This window comes from Nannospalax galili, unplaced genomic scaffold, assembly GCF_000622305.1.
Source record: "Nannospalax galili isolate Female #2095 unplaced genomic scaffold, S.galili_v1.0 scaffold139, whole genome shotgun sequence".
Taxonomy (NCBI): Eukaryota; Metazoa; Chordata; class Mammalia; order Rodentia; family Spalacidae; genus Nannospalax; species Nannospalax galili.
In genome coordinates, this window is record NW_008345884.1 from 8,365,573 (window position 1) to 8,392,558 (window position 26,986).

Consider the following 26,986-nt stretch of genomic DNA (forward strand, 5'->3'; position numbering starts at 1 on the left):
GAGCAAGGATACATCTCTTTCAAAAGTGGCTGTAAATTTTTAGGTTCACAGTTGAATTAATACAGTTATACAACATTGAACTCAGTATAAACCCAATCTATAAGACATAAAATTGAATGAGGTTTTAACCTTTAAAAACTAACTCCATTTCATTATTAAAATACACATTTTCATACACAGAAAAATTCATTTTCAATGCAATTGACATTAAGATGTTTGCACATGCATTTCTAATCTCTATATATCTGATTATTGCTAGTGACAATCACTTTTTGAGCTACTTGGTATCTGAGCATGGCTATAAAGTCATCAGGTAGATTTCAATGGTAATGTTTTATTTAATAACCACATGATTAGAAGAAGCATTTCATTACAGCATTAACATATTCAATAGCAATTTCCAGAGCAAAGATGCATCTCTTTCAAAATTGGCTGCAAATTTTTAGCTTCACAGTTGAATTAATACAGTTATACAATATTGAGCTCAGTACAAACCCTGTAAGACATAAAATTGAATGAGTTTTTAACCTTTAAAAAAGATCTCCATTTCATTTTAGAATCTATTGTTCCTTGCAGACAGACTCATTGTTTTTGTTACTAACACTGAGATGTTGGGGCTTGCATCTCTAATCTGTATATATCTGATTATTGCTAGTCATAATCGGTTGCACTTGGATATTTGGCACCTGTGTATGTCTATGAAGTCATTGGGTAGATTTCAATGGTAATGTTTATCACCTCTACTCATTAACATGATGTAAATTTCCATGCTTCCTCCTCAAATATAATACATGTTTAAAAATTTGTTGATTTTTTTAATGTGTGTGTGTATCACATAGAACATTCCAAACCATCTTATTTGACTATACACCCACTTCCCAGATGGCACCCTCCCATAGCCTCCCTCCCCCGACTAGAGCCCTTATACTCTGACATCGCTGCTACTCTCTGCTGTGTTGTCGGCACCCCAGCCGTTCCCCGCTACTTGCCCTTCTGGTGAATCTAATCAGCCTATCTAGAGGTCTTTGTTTTAGGAGGGTCAGCTGTTCCTCATCTAGCAGGAATCAGTTGTCAATACTCCTTTAGATAAGATTAGGATCTGCTGTTAATTTTCCCAGTTCTATGCTGGGTTACTATTTGGGAATCCTTTTGGTCACCCTGGCCAACAACTCAAAAGGTATCTCCTATCTGGCATTGTTGCTTGTTATGTAGCCTTTATCTATGCATATAGACTCTTAAGAAATTATATTGAACCCCTTTAATCTTTGGTTATACTTTCCTTTTGGATGTTTAAGGCCATACAGTTGGCCCCGATAAACCAATTTACTTTTACTGTTAAGGTCATTTGAGGATCTGTTCCTCAGGGGTTACATGGACTTGGGAGGAGCACCTGGCTCCTTTCTTTTACCAGTTCTGCCTATGTGAAAATAACTCAAAGGTCCTGCTCAACCATGGTTGGCTTCACTTGGAAGCATGGAGGAAGTGATTCCTCTGTGTTGACCCTCCTCTTTGTAGACTGGACACTGGTTTAAGTCCATCTGGTGGGTGCTGCTCGGCCTCCTTGATCAAGAGGACAGGTGACCCACCACCATTACAGGACATTTTGAGAGATGCTCATAGTCCCCTGGAACTAGTCGACCTAGGAGGGCAAGGAGCAAAAACTGTCTTTTATGTCCCTCTGACCAAATTAGTATAGGCCTCAAAGTATGTCTGTTAAACATCCAAGAAGGTTAGTTCCACCAATCCGGTACTTTTAATTACTGTGTGCCCTGTAGATAAATCTTGGGCAAAGACCAATTGTTCTCAGATAAACCTTACCTAGACATATATTTCTTGATCTGCTATGTATAATTTGTCAGTTAAATAACAATATTTTTTCTGAGTGTCTTGCCTGCTTGCATGTGAGTGCACCACGTGTGCAGTGCCTGTGGAGGCCAGAAAGGGGGTTGGATCCACTGGAACTGTAGTTACAAACAGTTGTTAGCTGCAATGTGGATTCTGGGAACCAAACCTGGTCCTCTGGAAGAGCAGTAAGTGCTCTTTAACTGCTGAGCCATGTCTCCAGTCCCAAGGCTGCAGTTAAAGGAAAACTTCTGTATTTTTGAATTTATGTGTATGTATGTGTGCCTATGTGAGTTTATGAAGGCCAGGGGCATTGGATCCCCTGGAACTGGCATTATAGAAGGTTGTGAGCCGGGAAGTGAACCCTTGTCCTCTGTAAGAGTAGTACACAGTCTTAACTGCTCAGCCATCCCTAAGAGCACAGGTTTGAACACACCTATCACACATCCATTATTCTGTGAAGCAGATGATGTTGGCGCCTTACCTTGTTTCCTTGGTTTGAGGCTGGAAGTGGAGTGGGTTAAGAAAGGCTTCTTGTGATTATTTCAATGTTTAATACACATTAATGAAAAAAAGTGTGGAAATATAAATATTTCAATGAATTTTCTAAAGTAAACACATCCATGTAACTATCACTAAAATGAAGAAAGAAGATATTTTCAGTACCTTACAGGCCCTCTCTTCCCCTCTTTTATTATCTGATGTCTTTAGACCTCTTTCTACAATCACTCCTCTGGTGATGCATGGTACACACACACTTATCTGAGCAGCCTCCCCATTGTATTGACTGGGCTTTGCCAGAAGTAGATCCCTAGGCAGATAGCCGTTGCCTTTGTCTGAGTAAAACTTTATATAAATGGATTCATACAATATGTACTTCTTGGTTTTATTTAATTCAAATATTTGTACATTATTAGTTTATGTAGCTTAAGTCTAGCATGTGCCACAGTTTACCCATTCTACTGTTGATGATGTGGGTATAGATAATGAATAATGTTGTTTTCATCTGCTTTATGCTATTATAACATAATAGTCAAGACTGAGTAACTTACAAAGAAAAGAAATTAATTTTTCACAGATCTGGAGGCTGGACAGCCCAAGATCAAGGCACTGGCATCTGCTCAGGGCACTCCTGCTTCCCCTAAGATGGAGGGTAGAGAAGAAGGGCAAGGGAGAGCAAACCTGCTCCTGCAAGCCCTCATAACAACAAGCATTAATCCATTTATAAGGCAGAGCCCTCATGTCTTAACACCCCCCCCAAAGACCCCACCTCCCAATATTGTTGCATTGGGGATTAAGTTCCCAACATACAGATTAGGGGAACAAATTCAGATCATAATAATCGCTATCAACATTCAAGCACAAGGCTTTTGGTAGAAATATGTAGTTGTTCAACCGAGAAACCTTGGCCTCTTTCTCAACTTGCCCTAACAGTTAAACACCAAGATTTATCAATTTTATCCCCTAAATATCTCATCCTTTACTACCTGGATTAAAATACTGTCATCTGTCTTCTTTAGTCACACTTTACATGACTCCTCCCACTGCAGCCAGAAGTGATCTTTCAGAAGATCCAAGCCTGATCGTTTAGCCCTGCTTACAACATTGATGTGAGTTTCCAAATGTGAACTATGGCCCTGGCTAACCCTACACACCCATCCGAGCTTCAGTCTTCCTTAATTCCCAAGTGGCAGCCTGCTCTCTTCTTTTAAGTCCACAAAGTCAGTGCTTTCCATAGTTAATTTCTGTAACTATACATATTTAAATGTATATATTAGTAGTACATACATATAATTCATAAATAAATGGACATATATTATCATGCCAAAGAATGTTTTATTGACGAAGAAGAACAATTAGAATAGCTTGAACACAACTCTCCGAAGGTATCAGGACTTTCTCTGCTTCAAGATCTTTTCTCCTACACGTCACTGCTTCTGGAACCTCTCATCACCTTACCTCTACTTTCCTCTAATTAAGCTCTAAGACTTCTTCAACCCCTATATTAAGGGGTTTTCCATTTTGTAGCCCCCTTGAACAAGCACTTTACCCCCATGCCCACTGGACCAACCCTCCAGATCCCTCCTTTGCCCTTCATCCTCTGTCCTACTTTCTGACCCAGCATACGTCATCTTGGTCCTGTGCATTCCTGTTGACCTTGGTCTCTAAGGAACCCTTACAGGGGAACAGTGCAAAGAGAGGCAGGACCTGCTGTCTACCCTGAAATCCCTGCTCTTCGGATAAGGTTGATTCAGGCCAGCTGTGTGTCTAGAAGGGCTGTCTCAGCTCCTCTCAGGGTCACTTTCTCCACACAATACTCATTCTAAGTTTTCATATCCGCTCCCACCCCTCCCCCCTTGATCCTGTAGGTGTATTTTGCTTTGTCTAATCTGGGATTAAAACTTTGCATTCGTTGCCAATACTTAATATTTGGAAGCTTTTACATAAAATTTCAGATATCTGGCTTCTCTTGAAAAATAGAAATCAGGGACTGGAGAGAGATGGCCCATGGTTAAGAGTGCTTGCTGCTCTTGTAGAGGACTGGAGTTTGGTTCCCAGCACTCCATGTCTGTTGGCTCACAACTGTCTGCAACTCTAGCTCCAGAGGATCCAATGCCCTCTTTTGGTCTCTGTAGGCACACATCCATGCATGCCTCTCCACCCCTGCCACACACACACACACACATACACACACACACACACACACACACACACACACACACACACGAGAGTCTCCTTTAAAAGCATAAAAAAAAGAAGCAAGCCAGGCATGGTGGTGTATGCCTTTAATCCCTGCACCTGGGATCTCTATGAGTTCCAGGCCAGCCTGGTCTACACAGCAAGTTCCAGGCCAGCTGGGACTACAGGGAGACCCTATCTCAAAAAGAGTTTTTTTAAAAAAGTGAAAAAGAAAAAACAGAAGATTAAAAAACATGAGGTCTTGTAATGGTCATCTGGAGTTGGGATGCAGTGCTGTCCCTCTGCTTCAGGGCAGGCATAACTCAGAACCCCACAGTCCCCACGGTCTCACTGTTGCTTTGCCCCCATTCCTACCCTCTAGGGACATTCCAGTTTGCACATCTGGCTTGAAAGAGTGTGTTGCCCATTAAGTCAAATTATCAGACATGGGGAAAGGGCATCTTAACAGCTGAAATCCTCACCATTAAGACAGTCCTCCCTTGGTTGTAATAACCCCTGCCCTACTTGCTGGCTGGCTACTCCCCTGAACTTTTCACATTGCAGCCAGATCACTACTTTCCACAGTTGGAGGCAGATTATGACACTCTCCATAAAACTTCTGGGTTTCCTAAGGTAGCATTCCTTCAACTGGCCTCCAAGGCTATGGGTTACCTACCTAGCACACCTGGCTAATATGGCAGTCACTATTCATCACTCTACATCTCCGTCATAGCGGGGTCCTTTCACATTCTTAGCATGAATGTTAGGTCTTGCCTAGGCCAGCACATGCACCTCTCCCATTATTTCCTGGTCACAACTTGTGTTCTCACTCAAGAGGCCATTCCATTTTTTATTTATATCCCTTCCCAATATCAACCACACAGATCAAAGGGCTGTTTTCAAAGTCTTTCTCACCGGTCTACATGTAAGAACAGTATTTGTCTTTCTCACTGCCTTTCTCATTTGCCTTTCTCAGTCTATAGTATATACTACCCGAATGTGTTAAAAGAGTAGATGTGAGGAATGGGGAAATGGCTCAGTTGGGAAAGCGTTTGCCTTGCAAGTGCGAGGACCTGAGTTTGGATTCCCCAGAATTCATGTGGAAAATGAGCTCGTGGTACATATTTGTAATACCAGTCATAGTGAGGTAGGAGGAGGAGCAGGAGGATCCTTGGAGCACATTAGCGGTCTGGTCTAGCCTACTTGGTCAATTTCCCTATCTCAAGCACTTGCTCTCACAGTCCTTGTCCTGCCCTGCTCTAGGCCTGGCCTAGAAGGGAAGCCTTTGCTAAAACCATGAAAATGAGTGGAGGGGAGGACAGGGTTGTAGTAAAGGGTTTGAGATCACCACCACCTATTGTTGGACACTCACAATTGTAGAGGTGAGGCAGCAAAGAAGATCAGCACCATCACAGAAGTTCGAGGCAAGGAGGGGGAGAATCTAACAGAAAACCTCCTACAGGGGCTATGAGACTGAAGGGTGGAATTCTAACTTTTGCAATAAGTTACCTAACAGAACGCACAAAACTTTGGTTCAGGTAAATAGCTAAAGGCAATTAATGCTAACCCCTGAAAGGATAAAATGTGTGACTAAGGAAGAAAAAAGCCTGTATAATGGGTGAAGTCCATTTGCTGGGCTGATAGCCTGCAGAGCCTGTCAAACTGGGGCACTCCTGTTTTGTGGTTTGCTTCCTTGCTGCTCAGTGCTGCTTCCAACAGAGGGCACACACCAGACACCAGGAAACCCTGCCTCTATCCATTTCAGACAGCTGAACTGACCTTCAGCATGCCAATAACACTGTTTGGAGCTGGTAGCATCTATTTTCATGCCACTGACACTAAGCCAAAGTTCTCAGAAACAGTGATGGTGCAAGAAGGTCAAAGGCTACTCTGTGGTCCATTTTTCTGTTACCTGCCAGGTAACTTCTTTCATTGTAGACAGTCTGGCCCAGCTTGGAGAACAACAAAATGATGTTTTATCATGGAGTCGAGATTCATTTTTTTTAATGGTAACCATTTTATCACATGATCTATATTTATTGTAGAAAAAGTAGAAATACTAGTAAGGAAAACAAAATCTAGAGGAAAACTATCTGTGATTCCCCAATTAGAAAACAACTCTTCTAGGGCTGGGGATGTACTGTAGTTGGCAAAGTGCTCACATCATGCACAAAGCCCTGGATTCGATATACAACACTGCATAAACTAGGTGTAGTAGTGCATGCCTGTAATCTTGGCATTTGAAAGATGGAGGCAGGAGAATCAGAAAAAGTTCAAGATTGATCAGATAGTAAGTTCAAGGCCATCCTGGGATACAGGAGACCTTTTCTCAAAAAATAAAAAAATAGAGGAGGACTCTTCTAAACATCTAATGAAATATCTTGCCATATTTTTCCTTTTCTTTTTCTTTCTTTGTCTTTTTGAGACAGGGCCTCCCTATAGCCCCAGCTGACCCAGAACTCTCCATGTAGACCAGGCTGGCCTCGAACTGACAGAGCTCCGCCTGCTCTGCCTCCTGAGTGCTGGGATCAAAAGTGTGTGCCACCGCTCCTGGTCTGTCATATTTTTTTCTGTGCAGATGAGTATTTGTGTTTTTCCTTACATCTTACTTATTTAACATCTTTTCATGTCAATAAGCCATTATTTTGATTATACCATTATAAACATAGATGAACTTCACTTCTGTCTCTGGTTGGTGACTTGTTCTCAGGTGCACACGCACCCCTGTACATGTTTCAGGTATTTAAGATTAACTGCTAAAGGTGAAGTGGTTGGGTCAAAGTATTGACCATCTTTAAGGTTTCAACACATTATTCCCATCCAGAAGGTTTAATCCTCTCTCTGGCAGCACACCCATAGGTTCATCCTGCTTTCATCGACACTCCACAGACATGGAGTACTCCTGTGTCAGGAACTTTATTATATGTCAGGCACTGATGAAGTCAAATAAAATCTAGTCCATGCAGGAAGAGTGGGGAGGGTAGGGAGGGTAATGATTATAGGCTCCTGGGCTGAGAGTGCAGTACACTAGAGCTGTGAACACCCAGTGCCTGGGTGTCCTAGAAGACTTCCTGGGTAAGTCAGTTGTGAGGCTAGCCTTGCAGTGAATTACCAGCAGTGAATGGAACAAAGAACAGGAGTGGAGTAATCAAAGTATCTGGATAAAGCAATGGTACTAGGCATGAAGATTTGTTGTTTCAGGGAACACCAAACAGACTAAAGGGGGAAGCTGGAGACAGAGGGCAGGAATCACCAACACTGACCCTGAAGAGACAGGCCAGTTCTGATCAGGAAGTGCTCTCTGGGCTAGACAAAGGAGCCTTGACTTTATGTGGAAAACCAGATGAAGATTACAACTGAGAACTCCCCTTGGGAGGTAGAAGTTGGCACCCAAACCTGTGTATAGACACTGATATTGAACTTGAGAATTGCTTTTTCATTCCCACTGACAAATTCTATGCATTTTGGAACCATTGAACCTATGAATCTAATACAATGAAGGAGCCCACCTGGAACCCTTCCAGTCCCAAACACCTATTTTTGAACAAAAAAATCTGGAAATGATGGGCATAGTGGCACATGCCTTTAATCCCAGCACTTGGGAGGCAGAGACAGGCAGATCTAGATTCAGTCCAGCCTGGTCTACATGGCAAGTTCCAGGCCAGCTAGGGCTACAGGAGACCCTGTCTCAAAAAATAAAATTATTTATATATATAATTCTGGAACTTCTTTGACCTTTCTTTTTCCCTCCACAGAAAAGGTGGCCATCAAGATTTTAGACAAAACCAAGTTAGACCAGAAAACCCAAAGGCTTCTGTCCCGGGAAATCTCCAGCATGGAAAAACTGCACCATCCCAATGTCATCCGCCTCTACGAAGTGGTGGAGACCCTATCCAAGCTCCACTTGGTGATGGAGTATGCAGGGGGCGGGGAGCTCTTTGGAAAAATTAGCACCGAGGGGAAGCTCTCTGAACCCGAGAGCAAGCTCATCTTCTCCCAGATTGTGTCTGCCGTGAAGCACATGGTAAGCAGTTTCCCACTCCACTTGCCTAGGGAACATGGGGCTTTGGTTTACCATCCCATAATTATCATACAGGACTTGAGTTTTGCAATAGCAAACAGCTGGTCCTTCTTTAAGAGTCAGAAGTCTGGCTGGCACCATGGTCCCTGCCTCCAAAGCAACATCCACAGATCTCACCATACAGCAGCCTCCTGGTTTCTCCAGAAGTTGGTAGGACCCACCCAGAGCAGCTAGACGAACATTTCCCCCTCACTGGCCACACTCATTTCTCCAGTCTCATGTTCTGCCCAGATAGGCAGCTACTCACTGCTTCTTGGCTCTGCCTTTCTAACCCTAGTTAGGATCCTTTACCTCATGTCTCACAGTCATCCTATCCACACATCATGACATGACCAGCTCAGTTTTCTCTCTTTTTTTCCCACTGTCTCCCTCTCCTTCCTGCCTTTCCCTCTCCCTCCCCTTCTACCCTCCTCTTCTTTCTCCGTTTCCCTGTCTGAAAATTGTACGAGTCTCAGGCCACCTAACACCAATACTTTCTTGCCTTCAGCGAGCTTTCCCTAGCTCTTCTTGCCTGTGCCCCACATATTAATACTTAAGTAATTCTTTAGTTTTTATTTCTTTAGATAAGGCTGCATTCTGTGACCCACACTACCTATGTTCTTCAAGAGCTGACTGCTTTGTGTGCTTGCTAGTGCCAGCCCTATTGCTGGGCACACAGGAGGAGCATGACTTGCCTACTTAACTGCCAGTAATTAAATAGAACAGTAGAAACTCCAGCAGGAGAGTTCAGGTGTGAGTCCTCAGGAGCCCTATTCCCAGCCACTTCTACCTGTAGTCTAGTCTCTGAAAAGTGAATGGCAGTCATAGATCCAGATCTTACTGATCTGGATCTTACTGTGCAAGGATCATGCTGAGCACAGCAACATAGTATCACATATAGTTCTCACATCAGCCTTATGAGGCAAGTGTCAGCATAACTCATTTTATGAAGAAGTGCCATTTACAATCACACACTGATAGAACTGACCAGGTCCAGCTTACAAAGCCTGGATTCTTAAGCTAAGGGCCCATGGAGACAAATAACCCTGAACAATTACCTAAGCCCTTGGGACTGAATAATAGGTTAAAGTTTCTAGACTGTTGCCTGAATTGAGAGTGGAAGGGCAGGAAGGGACATGCACTCACAACTCATAGAATCTGTTGCAAGAAACTTGCCTAATGCAACCTCCTCTTTTTGCTGAATCGTATAAAAGTAAGAGTCCACCCCACGGAGCATGGCTAGGAGATTGGAGCAGGCCTCAAGACTTCCTGCTCTCGGTCCCAAAAGAGATGACTCAGGAAAACCACGTAAGACCTCAAAAACCAAAGCATATAATTTGATTGCATTTCTGAATATGCAGTTGCATAAGATCTAGGTCTTATTTCTGGCACTAATTCCTGAGTTTGTGTGTGGAATAGACTCCAGTCCTCACCCCTGAGAGTACTCAAAACTTTGGCCTATTTGGAAGTGTATAGGCATTACACGACTCTCAAGGTTACGGCAGAATTTGCTAACATGATTTAAGTTGATTTCCCCTGAATTTCTATAATTGCTTCATCACCACCCACACCTTTCGCAGAGCAATGGATACTTTTGTTTTCATTTTTCGTATAGCTGGAAATTTTGAACAAATAATTTTTCAACTTTTTTTATTTTCGCATTTTACTTCAAAATTGACTTTTCCCCCTGTGTCTTCTTCACAGCATGAAAACCAAATTATTCACAGAGATCTGAAAGCAGAAAATGTATTCTATACTAGTAGCACTTGTGTGAAGGTGGGTGATTTTGGATTCAGCACTGTAAGTAAAAAAGGCGAAATGCTGAACACCTTCTGTGGGTCTCCTCCCTACGCAGCACCTGAACTTTTCCGAGATGAACACTACATCGGTGTTTATGTGGATATATGGGCCTTGGGGGTGCTTTTGTATTTCATGGTGACTGGTACGATGCCATTTCGGGCAGAGACTGTGGCCAAATTGAAGAGAAGCATCCTTGAAGGCACCTACACCATACCCCCACATGTGTCAGAGCCCTGCCACAGGCTCATCCGAGGAGTTCTTCAGCCTGTGCCCACAGAGAGGTATGGGATCAACTACATCATGAATAATGAGTGGATGCGAGGGGTGCCATACCCCACCCCTCTGGAACCTTTCCAACTGGATCCTAAACACTTGTCAGAAACCAGCACTCTCAAAGAAGAAGAAAATGAGGTGAAAAGCACTTTAGAACATTTGGGTATTACAGAAGAGCATATTCGCAATAACCAAGGGAGAGATGCTCGAAGCTCAATCACTGGGGTCTATAGAATCATTTTACACCGAGTACAAAGGAAAAAGGCTTCAGAAAGTGTGCCCATAGTGATACTACCAGACCCCAAAGAAAGGGACCTAAAGAAAGGGTCTCGTGTCTACAGAGGCATAAGACACACATCCAAATTTTGTTCAATTTTATAAATTACATCAGACTGCTGGTAACTAACCACGATCAAAGTTGCTGCTTTTAACTTTTCTTGTGGAAAACTTGGATGGAGACATTTTGTAATTTTTAAATAAATTTAAATTTGAGATATGCATTTTTCCCTCAAAAGTCTATTAGCCTCAATTTTGGCTTGATCTGGGATTTTTGCCTTCTAGTCAAACTCCAGCATTCATTTATTTAATCAGGAAATATTTATTCAAATCAGGTGTGGTGGTACACGCCTTTAATCCCAGCACTCGGGAGACAGAGGCCGGTGGATCTCTGCAAGATCAAAGCAATCCAGGTCTACATTCGAGTTCTGGGCCAGCTGTGGTTACAAGAAGACCCTGTCTCAGAAAGACAAGAGCAACAACAACAAAACCCACAAAAAAGAAATATTTATTCAGAGCTATGTGCCAGGCACTGTTTAAGGTGCTGAGGAAACAGTGAAGTGTAAGACAGGCCAGGCACTTCTCTCCTGTGTAGACTACTTTAGTATAGGACACAGACACTCACTAACAAATATATATATATATATATATATATTAATATCAAATAGTGGTAGTTGCTTTGTAGACTCCAAATAAGGCTATCTGATGCTAGAAGCTTGTCACTTTGGATTATATCTTTAAGGAGGGCCACAGTGTGAGACCCAAAGGAATAGCAAGGTGACTTGGAAAATTCAGAGAGCATGCCCAACAGCTAGGGCTAGAAACTAGAGTCCTCCAAACCCAGCCTAAGACAAGGGCTTTCATGTAGTTTAATTGAGAAATGATCCCACAGCACAGGGGTGAAGGACAGAGGAAACAATGACAGCCAATACAAAGACACATTACCAAGTTGGCCAGTGGTATTTAGTCTGGTTGGCATTTAGTCCTGTAGGATCCTTGGAAGAGTTTTATTCATCACATCTCAAGGGTCTGCCCAAGATGTGAAAGGGGAAGGATTTATCAGTGCCTGTTCACCATTGGACAAGGGTAGCCAGTGGTGTCATCTGCCCTGCATTTCCAGATTATGCTGAGTGTAGGTTCCCTATGCTTCATAGGCCTTTGTATCAAAGAAGCTTTGGAGCAAGAGGTTACAGCATTGGCCTAAGACAGTGTACTGCAAACAAGACCTGCATGAGCTGATCAAAACTTGCATGGCATGGTCACTGCATCAGTGGCTGGAGGAAGCAATGTGACAGGAAGGACCTGAAGTGGCAGACAGAAGCTGTCCAACACAGCCCACTTCACTCAGATCACTCTGAATAGTCTTTGAAAGGGATGATACCTGGAAGGATTCAGCACAGCAGGTTATAGGAGCTATAATAATGGTCCTCAAGCACTAGCCATCAGGATTACCTGGAGCGCTGTTTACCTGACTGGGGTTGGCAAGAGCTTGCATGTTTCTGAGAAGTTTCCAGGTGATGCTGTTAGTTAGAGCCAGGCTTTGAGGTTCTCTGAGCTAGTCATTACTACAGCTGGTCCTGAGGCTATACCTGAACTGCTACCTTCCTCTTTCATTGCCCATCCTAGATTTCCTTCAACTTTGGCCAGCATTTCAGCTGGTCTAGATGGGTAGCTTCTTAAAAACCATCATTATGAAAGGATCAGAGACCTTAGCTTCCTTATCCTTCTTAGGCTGGACTTGCTGTTATTGCCTGCTCACTACCTTCACGAGGCCCCAAAGTGACACAGCAGTGTTTATCTTTTGGGTTCCCGACATATTCTTCTTCAGCTCCTTATGATACTTCAGGTTAATAACCTTTATAATACTTCCTTCTTTGCCTGCTTGTCCACCGGCATGGGCAGCCCAAATAATGATAGTCACAGTTTCCAAATCACAAGAGCCTTTATTGGGGGCCCCAGTGAAAGCATCCCCTTGCCTTTTGGGAACCCCAAATATTCATCTAGTTAAACCTAGGTTGTTGGAAAGAATATAAAACCCTCAAGTGAGTTACTGATTGTGATGGTGAAATGGGTCTATCCTACTTCCAACCACTGGTTCCCATACCAGTGAATTTAAACACTAGAGGACATATGAAAGCAGTTGTTAAAGCACGCATGCTGACTCCTGGAGAACAGCACAGCATCCCTGAAGGTAGTACTTCCGATGCCTTATGAAGCCCTAATTTTCATAAATGCTCCATGTTCTAGTTGCACGGGTTGCTTCCAGTGTTGAGGCACATTTGTATGACCTTAGTGAAGGCACTATCCTTTTAAGGAGTACAAGTGGTTGTTCGGTCTCACATAATGAGTGCAAACATCCACATTTCCTAGAGTTTCTTGGTATTACAATACCGTGCCAAGGCAGTTCCACCATTGCTTCCTCATTTACTGCTTGTCACAGTCCAAACTTCCATAGCCACTTAGAATACTAAGCCCAACTTGGGTGTCCCTCTCTCCAAGTCATAGGTAAGTGTTCCTATGATGAAGGCCTATAACCTGCCTTATACTCTTCCCTCCACCTCCACTTCTGACTCACCTGTCAAAACCCACTTGCCCACTTGCCTGATTTGACAGTGTGTATTACGCAGCTCCTGTACTTCCTTTAGCGTCTATTCTATTTCTACACAGATGGGGCTGCATTTCTCCACTTGTGCTTTGATGAAACTTCACCGTGGTCTTGGTTTGGAGAACAATGAGAGTATGAGGAGAGGATCTGGAGGAGGCAAGTGTCACGTAGACATCTGCCTTTGAAGCCTTGGTAGAGTCTCTGGACAAGGAGTTGATCCTGCCAGTCTGTGGGAGATAACCTGTTTTGCAACCTTCCAGACTTGCTCACTGGGCTAACTTGGGTCTCCAGGTCCCTCTTAATTCCTGACCCATCAAGCCCCAATTTTCATAAAGGAGAATGCTGGTGACCCAGCATTCCCTAACCTTAAAATGAAATCTAGGGCCTGTTGTAGTCTCCTTCTGTAGCAGATTGGGATCCCTTAAAGGCTCTCTGGCTTTCTGTGTGCCTTTGATAGTTGACTGACTTGGGCCTATCATTTTGTTGTTTTCTAGGTTTCCTAAGTAGGCAATAAAAGCTGGCCAAATGCAGTTCTTATCTCAGGGCCCCCATCTTATTCAAGTACCAGAGACCCAATGCTTGGCCTTCTTCCCACACCTACACGTAGATGACAAGTCTCAGTAGTGAATGTTGACCCTATATGCTGTGTTTCCACAACCCTGATGCCAACATCACATAGGTGTTCTAGGTGCACCAATCCTTTCATCTGGGGGGAGGGGGTAGAGGGGTGGCTAGCCTCTTCTCATGGGGGCAGGGAGCTCAAGGTGTCTGTTACAGTTTGAATAAGAACTGGTGAGTATGAAGTGTGTGGGGACAAGATACCACAGGATTCTGCAAGCCTCAATAATAAATTTGACACACAGGGGGAAAAGTACTTAATCCTAATACAGCAATCCACGAATCACTTTTAAAAAAGCAAACTGCACCCTATAAATCTAGTGACTTGTATTTATAATCTTCAGCATCAAATTACTGCCATAATAGAAATGACATTGGAGAAAAATATCAGGTCAGCTACCTTTTCCTACTACTAATTAAGGAATAAAAGGTGGGGGGGGGGCTGGAGCGATGGCTTACTGGCTGCTCTTCCAGAGGATCTGGATTCAATTCTCAGCACCATGGTAGCTATCAACCTCCTGTAACTCCAATTCCAGGCAACTCACTGCCATCTTCTGGCCTCCAAGGGCATTGCATGCACATAGTACACTTACATACATGCAGGCAAAACACTCATGCACATAAAATAAAAATAGAGGAACCTGGGACTTGAGAGTTCTTTAAAAACATGAAGGGTTCACTTTTATGTTAAAATCAAATAATTTCTGCTGGGGATGGTAGCACATGCCTGTAATCCCAACACTTTTCAGTTGGGGCAGGGGAATCAGGAATTAAAGGCCAGCTTTGGCTACATGGATCTTTTGACAATTGATGGATGTTGGGAGGGGGAGACAGTGTCTTACTGGATGGGACTCTTGGTAGGCCCAGTGGATGGACCCACACTGAAGGACATTTGGGGACACAAATCAGACTCTATAGACCATATAATATATATATATATATATATATATGTATATATATATATATATATAGAGAGAGAGAGAGAGAGAGAGAGAGACATGTATATGTATATATGTATGCATATATGTATGTATAATATGTATAGAGGGGACAGTGGAAAGAGGTACAGGCAGGGAAGGGGATCTAAATATCACCAAACTATATTGTATATCAAAATTACAAGAATTCAATAAAAATTTTTAAAAACATAATTTTTAAAAATCCTTTTTTAAAGGGACTGGAGAGATGTCTCAGCTGCTTTTGCAGAGGTCCTAGGTTCGATTCCCAGCATCCATATGGTGGCTAACAACTGTCCGTAACTCCAGGTCCAAGGGAATCCAATGCACTCGTCTGACCTCAGTGGGAACTGCATGACATGGGTGCACTTACATAAATGCACACTTTATACTGATACACATTAAAAAAAAATCCTTTTCTAAAGATTTATTTTTATTTTACCTGATCAGAGGTCTAGGATACTGGCCCAGAAAATGAAACAATTAATACATATTGAATCCAGACACAAAATTAACATGAATGACCCATACTAGAAAATAATCTGATGTTTCCCAATTTATAGAATCTTAAAAGGGGTGACAAAACTCGAGTTATCTATTCCAACACTACTGCCAGTGCAAGACTCCTCTACAAAAAAACTAGGATCACCAGTAACATGGGGCTTTTAGGCTGGCAGTTCTTAGTGTAAAAGCAAGTTCTATACTGGCCACAAAACCCTTTTCCATAATTGGAAAACTAATGTCTTGGTTTTCTTCTTTTTAAAAGAACAGTAACTCAGCCTAATGTTTATAGAAGAAGTTTACACATAATACATATATCATCCTGCTCGGGGGATATACTTCTTTCTACACAATCTAAGAATTAATTATCAGTATAAATCCTTCCAGTGAGACATAGCTCAGGGGTACAGTGCTTGACTAACATCCTGAAGACTGAGTTTGATTTTCAATACAACGAATACTGATGATAATATTCATCTTTCATACTAGATAAATAGCCCCTTTAAGAAAAGACCACATACTAGATACATTTTATTTGCAGCAAAGGCAGAGGGCCTTGCTTATGTGAAGCTTCCCAACGTTTCCAGAAGTAAGGGGTGAAGAACTGATGACTTCATGCCTGAATGATTAGCTCAGAAAGGAAAAGAACACTCAGAGTGTGGAGAGATGGTTCAGCGGCTAAGAACACTGGTTGTTCTTGCAGAAGACCCAGGTTCAAATCCCAGCACCCACATGGTAGCTAACAACTGTCCTAACTCTAGTTCCAGGGGAACCGAGAGCCTCTTCTGTCCTCCGCAGGCATTTCATGACACAGGTTCACTTACCTATATGCAGGCAATACACGCATACGCATAAAATAAAATAAATAAAATATTAGAAAAGAATGCTCAAATGTCTGAAATACTTGTTTAAAACTTTATTCAAAGTTATTCACCTCACCATTAATAAGGTGTATGGTTAATGCTCTGTGCCAGTGTCACCAGGCTTTGAGAAAACCCACTTCTTGGCACCCAAACATTAAATTACTCTTTGCAAAACATACAGAACTCTCAATACTTGCAAAAGTATTACATGCACCATTTCCCCACCGTTCTTTAAATTGGAACTTACATTATTAATCTACATCAGTGGATGTTAAAATGAAATCATTTTAACAAATTATAACTGTACAAATCAAAAATACTACTAGTTAATATTTGACAAGAATATTTTACAAAACGCTACATTACATATTACCTTGCAATCTAAATCATTACAATATTTGTGTGTTTATTTTAGATAACTGAAACTTCACAGAATTCAACAGCAAATAAAGTTTAAAAAATTTAGTTCTGTACATTAGTTCCAACTATCTCTATTTTACAGTCTATAAGGCTCATGTCATAGTTCAGCACCAAAAACACCTATAAAACTTTCTAATCAATTTTCTTATTCATCTCATTTAATAGTTATTGTTTTTAAGGTGAAAGTTTAAGAAAAATGTTATAAATTCTACTTTCAGATCATGAAGCGAATGTTCCTTTTGGCTGCTCAGACTATGTGAAAACTTGGGTTATATTTTCTTATTTTCATTGAATAGATACAAAATACAAAACACAAATATACACAAAGACCTCTTATCCCATGAATTTATGTTGTCAGTCTATAAACTGGATTTGTAACACTGAAGCACAAGTAACCTCATAATGCCCTGTCCTGTCCTTCCTATTTTAAATTTCAAAAAGGAAGCCCAACAAATGTAAGGACTGCAACATGATCCCTCATACCAGTTGCAGTGGTGACTCAGTGCTGTAGAGCACCGTCCACTGTGAACTGTCCAGAATCTCAACCCCTAGAGCCATGTCCACAGTTTCCTGATGAACCCTGTTTTCTGTAACAGAAGCCTGTTCAATGCTAGCATCTCTCTGTTCAGAGGTGATTAACTAACTGTTCTCACTGCTGGCTGAGATTCAAAGCAAGAGCTCACCTGGATCCCAAAACCAATGCCACTATCATCTTTTCTGTCTCTTTAGAATTTATGAATCTTAGAAAGGAAAAAAGAAACGTTTGTCTTGCCATTTTCAAAGAGGGTTTGTGTGCGCCACATTTAAAACCCACATTCCCCAACCTAGAAAAGTTTTTCCAAAGCCACAGGTACTTTTTATTTGTTCAAAGTATAAAACTCTTATGTGTAAAAACAAATAAAAATAAACCAACCTTTTCAATTGGAGACTAGTACCTCTGCTTACTTTCCGACAGAAGCAGTCAATTCATACCATGTTTGAAAACTAAACTGCATGCATGTAAGTGGCCAGAGAGGAGGTATAAAGCTTTACAGAGCCCTTAACATCATTTGAGTACATTTAGCATTGACCAGACCATAACAGGAAGTGTGTTAGCAAGTTGAGCAAAGAGACTTTTCCAAGAACACAATAGTTTTCTAGGCTCCATGTCAGTCACTTTAAATTTTAAGCAACATGTAATTTTTAAAAATTGTCCCCAGACAGCCCATTCCTCCAACTGTTCCCATACCCCCACCCCAACCCCAAACCATGTTGAAGTCTTACACCTCACAGAGTAGCTTAATGTTCCCCATTACTAATGACAGCTGCTTCAGATTCTGCTGGTGTTGCAGGGAGTCTTGGCACTTTCTTAGCCGGGCTCGGAATATGCTAAAAGGAAAAGAATTGGTGGATCTTACAAGTGCATCTTCTTTACAAGTCATGGGACTAGTTAAAATTTCTATAGAGAAACTAATAAGGGACAGTTTTAAAGAGGTTGATGCTCACACATATTTTATGCAGTTTTCCAGGGAGAGAACCAAATATTTAATCTTAACTTTACAGTGAATTGTCTATACAATTATCCATTTGTTAAGGGATGGGGGAGAGAGAGAAGAACCTCTTAGGACTTTACTTGTTACAACATCTTATATTTACAAATACTACCTCGACTTGCGACCTGGTTGGTAATTGGTATAACAGCAAGAAGTAAAATTATGCACTTATAAAAGCAGCTATAAGCAGAAAAAAATTAAGAACTTCAAGGTTGAAGTTCTTGGTTTAAAACCAGGTTTACTAATTACTAGCTAAGAGCCTGTGTAAATAACTATACTTCTTGAGGCCTCATCTTGGAGTTAGTACTGTCTATAAGCCTCAAAAAGGTTGTTGTAAGGATTAAATAAGACAATTTCAGTAAACTGCCTAGCATGTAATAGGAATTCAAGTCACAGCTGTTATTGTTATTTCTGACAAGGTCTGAGAGAGATTTGAGGGGCTCAACACCCTCCTCTATCCTGCTCACCAAACGAACCACAAGACTCAAATGAGCCTTCTCTTAGATACCAGTCTTCCTTTAAGTTCTAGAATTTAATAAAATTCAGTATTTAACATGTACCCTATACAACTTGAAATGACAGAGCTGGACTCTGAACCCCTAGAGCCCTTGCTCTGCTTCACATTCCTTTAAGCTCCTTCATCATAGCTAGGGATCCTAAACCCTGAGATATGGGAGTGGAAACTTCATATACCCTGTCAAATAACAAGACCAATGTAATGAGACTTATTTACCTCTGTTGCTGTGTTTGAATGTACAAGTCCTACTCCTTCATCTAAAGTATGATCGCTGGGAGAGGGACGCCGGGCATAAGTTCTTCTATGCTTTTCATCTACTCTAACCAGGTACCATGTTCCTTCGAAGAGTGAATCTATTGAACACTGAGGAATATAGTTGGCTAAAGAGAAAGCAGAGGATATCAAAATTATTCATGATAAATGACCAATCTGGCAATAATATGAAACAAAGATTATTCCTCTCTCTACAACTTTCCCTGACACCAGGTTAGTACTAAACAAAGCCTTAACATCTTTATCTTACACATTTTATGTTTAGCATTATTTTAGCCCTCCAACAGGGGTTTTTATTCAAACAATTTAGTGCTTTACCTAAGTGATGAGTGTCTTCTCTGAGCTTCATGTTTTCAGCAAAGACATCAGGTGCTACACAAGTTCTCGAGTCAAGCCTTGATTTAAGGTCACATAAACTTGCTGTTATTTTGTCAAGAGCAGACCCTAAAATAGTAAATAAAGGAATAAAATAAATAAATAAATAATAAAGGACTAAAAATAGAATGCATTAAAAGAAGCTTAATACAATGTTGCCAAGTAAAAAATCACTTTTTGTCTCTTTAGAACTACTGGCCATTGTTTAGCTAAAAGGTAAAATAGTATCTTCTCGACACAGCTTCCTGTGACCTCTGACCAAACATTTATTTGGCATCAGCTAGCAGAAAAGTTAGGAAATAGGGTGGAATTTAAAGCTGTAAATAACTTTTCTGTAGCCTGTCTATGGTATAGTTTCTTATACTTTATAATTTTTTCCTCAATATTTTTGTTCCTTCTTAGGGAAGGTTAACTTCAATACAGTCAAAACTATAAGCCAAAAACAAACAAAAAAATAAATAAACAAATAAATAAATAAACAAAGTTAGTCCACCCTTTATCCATCAAGGCACATCTGTAGGACAGAGAGGAAAAATCTACAACAAAAGAAGTAATGAAGTTGAAAACACTGCAATGATCTATGAAGCAGATGAGATCATCTGAGCAGCTGAACCAACCCTGCCAGAGAGAGTCCACACTTACCAGAATCAGCACTTACCTGGTGTGGCATCTTGTGTAACTTTAAGGGAGTACAGAGTGGCAGCCAAACCAGAACCATAAGAGAATACACCAATCCTCTTCCCTGCCAACTGCTGGGGTGAATACCTGTGAGAAGGAAAATTGGTCAAGCTTAACAGATACCTACTACGATGTGTGGGAAGCCATATAAAGGGCCTATAGGTTACCATGGGCTCTAACTTGAAAGCATTTTGTTGTTGTTGTTATTGATTTGCTTTTTGAGGCAGGGTCTGGCTACACAACTCAGGCTGGACTTTCAGTAGCAAATCTTCCTGTCTCAGCCTCCCAAATGTTGGGATTACAGCTGTATATCACCCTGCCTAGATTAACTCAAAGTTCTTAAAGATCTGTCTTAAATCAGTTTTAATACTGGGCACTGGAGAGATGGCTCAGAGGTTAAGAGCACTGGCTGCTCTTGCAGAGGACCCAGGGTTTGGTTCCCAGCACTCACATAACGACTAACAAACATCTGTAACTCCAGTTCCAGGGGATCCTATACCATCCTCTGGCCACCACTGGCATTATATACACATGGTGCACTTACATATATGCAGGCAAAATACTCATACACATAAAATAATAAATTAAAAATTTAAAGTTTTAATACTGTAGTAAGAATCTAACTTGAAGTTTTAGTATTATAATGTACAGAATAAAATGTTTACAACTTTTTGGAAATGGTGAAATTTGTGAAAATTATTAAAGCACAAAATAAGTCAGAAAGAGACTTGTGGTTCAATTGTAAGTCAAGAATAATAAAACCACAAAAATAATAGCTAGGAAAGCCTGTGTAATATTAACAGACACTTGAAGAAGAACTGTAGCCTTAGCCGAAATATCCTTTAAATTAGCAGGTAAGAGAGCCTGAAGACAGTGTCATTGTGAGCTATCAACATGCCTGTGATGCTGGATTTGGTCTTAGAAATCTAGCACCAGGAAAGTGGAGTTAAGTAACTGAAATTTATACTTACTGTGCTAAAACAGAAGCAAGGGAACCATACACAGAAGATGTATACATATTTCCATTTTGATTTGATACAAGCAAAGATGCCTTTGTTTTCTGGTTAAATAGTTCAGAACTAGCCTTCATAAATGCCTTTTCCACATCTCTGTCAAAGTAAGTATCTTCTAATTTAACATCCCTGAAAGAATTTATAGTGACAATTTTATAGTATTTAAACGTTTTCATTTTATGATTAGTTGTCCTAAGTAATACTCAAATCTTTGAGTATGTAAGATTTTGTCATAGATGATGCTAACAGTTATACCATTCTTTGCCTCAAGATGTTATAATCAAGGAAAGGTTAACTTGATACTGACAGGGTAATAGAATCACTAAAGCTTTATCACCATTAAACACAATATGGTAAGTCGTCGTCAAGTTCATAGTCATGTCTTCTTAGTTTACAAAGTCATGATATTATAGGAAGTAAGCCTTGAAAAGTTGAGTAGAAGTTCATCAAATGGAGATGAGGCATTGGTAGGGAGAACCAGGATGAAATGAACATGCACAGCATGCTAGAGGTCTAAAAACTGAGAAAAGGATGAACTAGACTTCATTACTATCAGAGTGCAGAGGACAGAGACTACAGAGAAAAAGGGAGAAGAGTTGAGCGGGGCTGTAGTAACACAGGTGTGTCTGTGGTATTGGAACATCTCAAGCAGAAATGACTAATGAATGTGTAGGTAAGCCAGCTACCAGCTCTGATGGAGTGAGTTTCTTCACTAATAAGACGACTAGATTAGACTACTTCTATCATCTTTGTGGCTACATTTTTTAGGTCTAAATATGCTTGCAATACATATATTAAAGTTTTTAATAGTTCCCCTTACCCAAAGGCTTCCAGGCCACTGTAGATACTATTTTTGTCTCTGTTCTGATCATTAAGAAAGTCATTCAGGAACATCCGAGCTAGAGATTTCTGAACCAGTTTACAGTATGGTGAGTGAAAGATCATGAAGCCAAAATCATTCAGGGTAAAATCTTTATCATTTCCCTCTGAAACAGAAGACCAAAGAAACTATGAAATTCACAAGTCATGGAATTTTTACAATTTAAGAATGACAAGGATGTTTCTATAACTTTATTTACTGCATTCTAGACGTGACAGGGAAACTACACCAATGAAATCTCCACAGTATGGAAGTCTAACAAAACCAGTTGACATGCCAAGGTAGGTAGGAGAAATTTCATTGGTCCCACTTCAAAATGAAGACCTACAGGAAATCAATGGATGCTGAGGGAGGGAAAATCAATTTTCTCCAAGGACTAGCACTCTGAGAGGCTATATAATCCTGAGTGAGCAGCCCTAAACACAGGTACACACAAGCACCAATAAATGGACTCAATGCATATTATTTATATATATATGTACACATACATACATATATTTATAAATGTATGTATATGTAACAATGAAGAGGACAAGAAATTGAGAAGGGATGGGGAGACATGGAAGTAGTTGGAGAAATAATGCAAATACAATACTTATGTATGGAATTCTCAAAAATAAAAAATATATATATCTTTAAAAAAAAGAGATGGGTGTGGTGGCGCACGCCTTTAATCCCAGCACTTGGGAGGCAGAGGCAGGCAGAACCAAGGCCAGCCTGGTCTACATAGTGAGTTCCAGGACAGCTGGAGCTAAAGGAAGACCCTGTCTCAAAAAAAAAAAAAAAAAAAGAATGAAAATGAGTTTATCCTGTATAATAAAATCTCTCTATAGGTTAAAAATGTGTATTAAAATAAGACATTCAACCATGGAACAGTACATATGACCACACTATTGACTTTCAAATTAAAAGTCATAATTTGACAATTTTTTTTTTAATGTAACCAATTCAGTTGGGTCAGGATCAGTATTTTTTTTTAATATTTTATTATTTTTTTATGTGTGTGCATGTTTTGCCTGAATGTATGTAAGTGCACCCATGTCGTGCAATGCCTGCGGAGGACAGAAGAGGTTGCTGGATCCTCTGGAACCTCTGAGCCATCTCTCCAGCCCCCAGGATCAGTATTTTTTAAAAGTGGGGAGGTAAAGGGAAAAAAATTGCAAACTGCATAATTTGCAGAGTAGGTCGTTTCATGGCACTTCTGCTTCTGTTTAGCATATATACAATGTAGAGTGTACCTTCTGTGGGTCCTAATAAAAAAGTCAGAACATCACTGGCCTCTCAAAACATACTGCTAAGCTGGATATAGTGGAGCACACCTGCAATCCTAGTGCTTGGTAGGCCAAGGCAAGAGAATCATGAGTTTGAGGCCAGCCTAGGTTACAAAATGAGACACTGTCTCAAGAAACACTACTGTTAAATATATCATTTATAATATACTGTTAAGTACAGTATAAATAGCATGGTACTGATAAATATGTAACTATGAAATGGTACATGTTATATACCACCAGAATGCTTCTGTTCATAGCTTCTACATTTCTTAATATTTATTAATATTATTTTTAACCCTCTCATCTTTAGAAAGCAAAGTTGTAATAAGGAAGATGTACTTTCTGTAATTCTATGTGTGATAATAGTAATAGTTAAAATATTGCTCTTTTCTAAAATATAATACAGTAAGAACTTTTTTCAGAGTTAAACACTGAGATTAATAACACTAAGAAAGGGGCTGGAGAGATGGCTCAGAGGTTAAGAGCACTGATTGTTCTTGCAGAGGACCTGGGTTCAATTCCAGGCACCAATATGGTGGCTAATAACCATCCATAGCACCAGTTCCAGGGGAAATCTGACACCTTCTTCTGATCTCCACTGGCACTGCACAACACAGGTGCACTTACACACATGCAGGCAATACACTCGTACACAAAATAAAAACAAAAAATAAGTTAAAAAAATAACACTAAGAAAGCAAATACAAATTCAGAGATTAAGGGTCAACAGATCATTGGGGGAGAAGGGATCATTTCAGAAATTCATTGTCCTTATTTCTTCTGAATCATAGTTGAAAACTACACCTTGTTAAGATACTCTCTCAAAAAAGTAACAAGATTCAAATTTCTTTGCAAAGGTAAATCAATACATGTGTTTTTTTGACAAGATATCAAATTTCCAAAGCTCATGTCATTACTGAAATTATACATTCCCAGAAACTGTTAAAAATGTCATTTAGCAGATAAGGAGGAGACGGTAAAAAGATATTAATGAAAATTATTCACAAAGACATTTCATGCTGAAGACATCCAGCACATTAATTGTACTCCCTTCTAGATACCAAACTCTAATATAGGAAAATGGGTGAGAGATGAAAACCTACCTTTCTGCCACTGAGCACGGATCTTTTTGCGATAGACAGAATAGCAGCGGTCTAATGCACTGAGGTAGCACTGTATGGAGAGTTTTCCATCTACTATAGGGTATTCGGAGAGCATATCAGGCTTGTAAAAGTCGTAGGCATGCTGCATATGTGTTCCACGAAGCCCTTTCAGAACCCAAATAGAAGACCTTAATAGATTTCTGCTTCTGATGTTTACATTTTAGCAACATGCTGCACTAAGGGCTTCCCTTGACTAATCAATATAGAAGTGTAAGGTGAAGCCAATGGAATTTAAATGAAGCCTAACGATGCAGATCTAAGGCTCCTTTGGTAAATAACCTCTTATGCAAGTTTCATAAAGAAATGTAACCAGGAGATAGTAGTTGCTGAGGAGAAATGAAACTTGTTGGGGCATGGGACAAGTTACTACTGTAAGGTATTACTTCAACTCTACTTCAACCCATTTTACTCCTTTGTAAAGTGAGGATAACAGCACCTCCTCCCCAAACTCTATGATAAATATCAGATAAGGCAATACACATAAAGCACTTAGTAGGTAGAATGCGCACCTAATGAACACTAGGCAAGTGCTAGCTTCTACTTCTACATTCAAATATCTCAGAATGTTAATAAAATAGTTAAACAAATGTAAGTAAATATTCTGGGCCTGGGATCACAGACCTGTAACTCCAAGGGTATAGGAGGCTGGGACAAGAGGATCACAATTCAAGGACCAATTCAAGGACTGCCTGGGCTACCAAGAGAGAGCAAGGCCAGCCTGTGTACCTTGGTGACACCCTGCCTCAAATTAAAAAGGAAATAAAGGGTTTGGAGATGTAACTCCGGGGTAGAGTGATGTCTAGTATGCATGAGGCCCTAAGTTCAATCCCTAGCATACAATTTAAAAAAAAAAATGCTTTCTCAAATACTCACCTCGGTCAAAAATTAAAGGAGCATTTGGCCCAATTAACAGAGCCACAGCTCCAACTCCACCTGTAGGTCTGGCATTTCCTGTGGCATATATAGCAATATCTCCCGCAACTACCAGTGCATACCGTCCTGAAAAAGTTATTTTTCAAGATGATCAATATCATTAATATCATGCATACAAATTCAAGTCTGTTACATTTTCCCCAGAACATGTTTTCCCCCATTGGTAAAGAAAATGAAAAACAAACATTCTGGCGAAATTTTAAACAGATCCTTTTTTTTTTTACACACAATAATTCATACAAGCTCAAAGTCATAGTCATCTTTCTGGATGTATGTGAACAGTGTAACTAGGTAACTATGCACACAGCATTAATTAAAAAGTGCTCAGAGTGGCTGGAATAGTGCTCATTAGTAAAGCCCTTCTCTAGCATGAGATCCTGGGTTCAATGCCCCACATCTTGCAAAAAAAGAGAGCCACTGGGTCTATAAATCTTCAAGGATTGTTCTGGTTTTGGTTCTTTGGAATACAGACATATTACATACCATCCCAAGAGCTGGACTCAATCCAGTTCACAGCGTTGAAGACAGCAGCTGTGCCTCCATAGCAAGCATTAGTTGTATCTATTCCTTCTATATCTGTGTTGCCAGACTCCTCAAACAGCTGCATCAAATTAGACTTCACTGATTTGGACTTGTCGATGATTGTCTCTGTTCCAACTTCTAGCCGCCCAATGCAATCATAGGAAAGGCTATTTCTCTCCATCAGATTCTGAACCACAGTCAGGCAAAGAGAATTGATGTCTTCTCGATCTGTGCAGAAGCCCATCCTGGCCTGGCCCAAGCCAATGGTATACTTTCCGGCATCTACACCATCATATTTTTCCAACTCGGCTTGATCAACATATTGAGAAGGAAAATAGATCTCAAGGGCAACAATTCCCACATCTTTTGGCCAGCAAGCTTCTGTATTCAAAGGAAGTGACCCAGGCATGGTGAAAGAGCTTTACAAAGAAAAATAGAAACATTGTTTTTAGGTCTTGAACTGTTGACTTTCAAGCTTATGGCTATAAAATGAGATGGTAAGAGTTTGATAATCAGCTGGATTACCATTGTTTCTCTAAGTTTAGCACATTTAGGGCAATCAGTTGTAAACAGGTGAAGTAGCAATTACATGAATGGAACTTTTTTTTTTTTAATTATGGCTTTTTAGAGAGACTTCTACTTTATTGAAAACTGGGTTTCTTTTAAATTATAAAACACAATTATCAGAGGGCTCCACCACTAAACTACATTCCTAGCCCTTTGCTTCTCAATAAACAAAGACACACTGTAAGAAACTATAGAGTTTTATGAATCTATTGGACTGAAACCTAGGCCTCAGTGTATACATGGGACAAGTAATAAGAGAACTAGGTTATGAATCAGATCATGAGCATGAGTATTCTAATATGCTGATGTTGGATGCTCAATAAGAAGTGACCAAAAAACTTCAAAAAGGTAATATGGTGTGTGTAT

General features: G+C 40.4%; 2 protein-coding genes across 3 annotated transcripts in view; one reads left to right on the forward strand and one right to left on the reverse strand.

Moving 5' to 3' along the window:
* The window catches only part of Nim1k (NIM1 serine/threonine protein kinase), a 68,419-nt gene extending 57,251 nt beyond the window's left edge, over window positions 1–11,168 (forward strand). The window contains exons 3-4 of the mRNA XM_008842114.1: window positions 8,277–8,545; window positions 10,286–11,168. Coding sequence (XP_008840336.1) covers window positions 8,277–8,545; window positions 10,286–11,035 — 1,019 coding nt within the window. The 3' untranslated portion in view covers window positions 11,036–11,168. The remainder of the gene's footprint in view (window positions 1–8,276; window positions 8,546–10,285) is intronic.
* Window positions 11,169–16,511: 5,343 nt separating this feature from the next.
* Hmgcs1 (3-hydroxy-3-methylglutaryl-CoA synthase 1) overlaps window positions 16,512–26,986 on the reverse strand; it is a 22,487-nt gene continuing 12,012 nt past the window's right edge. For both annotated transcript variants that reach the window (XM_008842115.2, XM_008842116.2), the window contains 9 exons: window positions 26,015–26,472; window positions 25,472–25,597; window positions 24,539–24,703; window positions 22,102–22,267; window positions 21,240–21,410; window positions 20,249–20,355; window positions 19,534–19,659; window positions 19,159–19,322; window positions 16,512–18,261 (listed from right to left, as the gene is read on the reverse strand). In XM_008842115.2, coding sequence (XP_008840337.1) covers window positions 18,172–18,261; window positions 19,159–19,322; window positions 19,534–19,659; window positions 20,249–20,355; window positions 21,240–21,410; window positions 22,102–22,267; window positions 24,539–24,703; window positions 25,472–25,597; window positions 26,015–26,462 — 1,563 coding nt within the window. In that variant the 5' untranslated portion in view covers window positions 26,463–26,472 and the 3' untranslated portion in view covers window positions 16,512–18,171. The remainder of the gene's footprint in view (window positions 18,262–19,158; window positions 19,323–19,533; window positions 19,660–20,248; window positions 20,356–21,239; window positions 21,411–22,101; window positions 22,268–24,538; window positions 24,704–25,471; window positions 25,598–26,014; window positions 26,473–26,986) is intronic.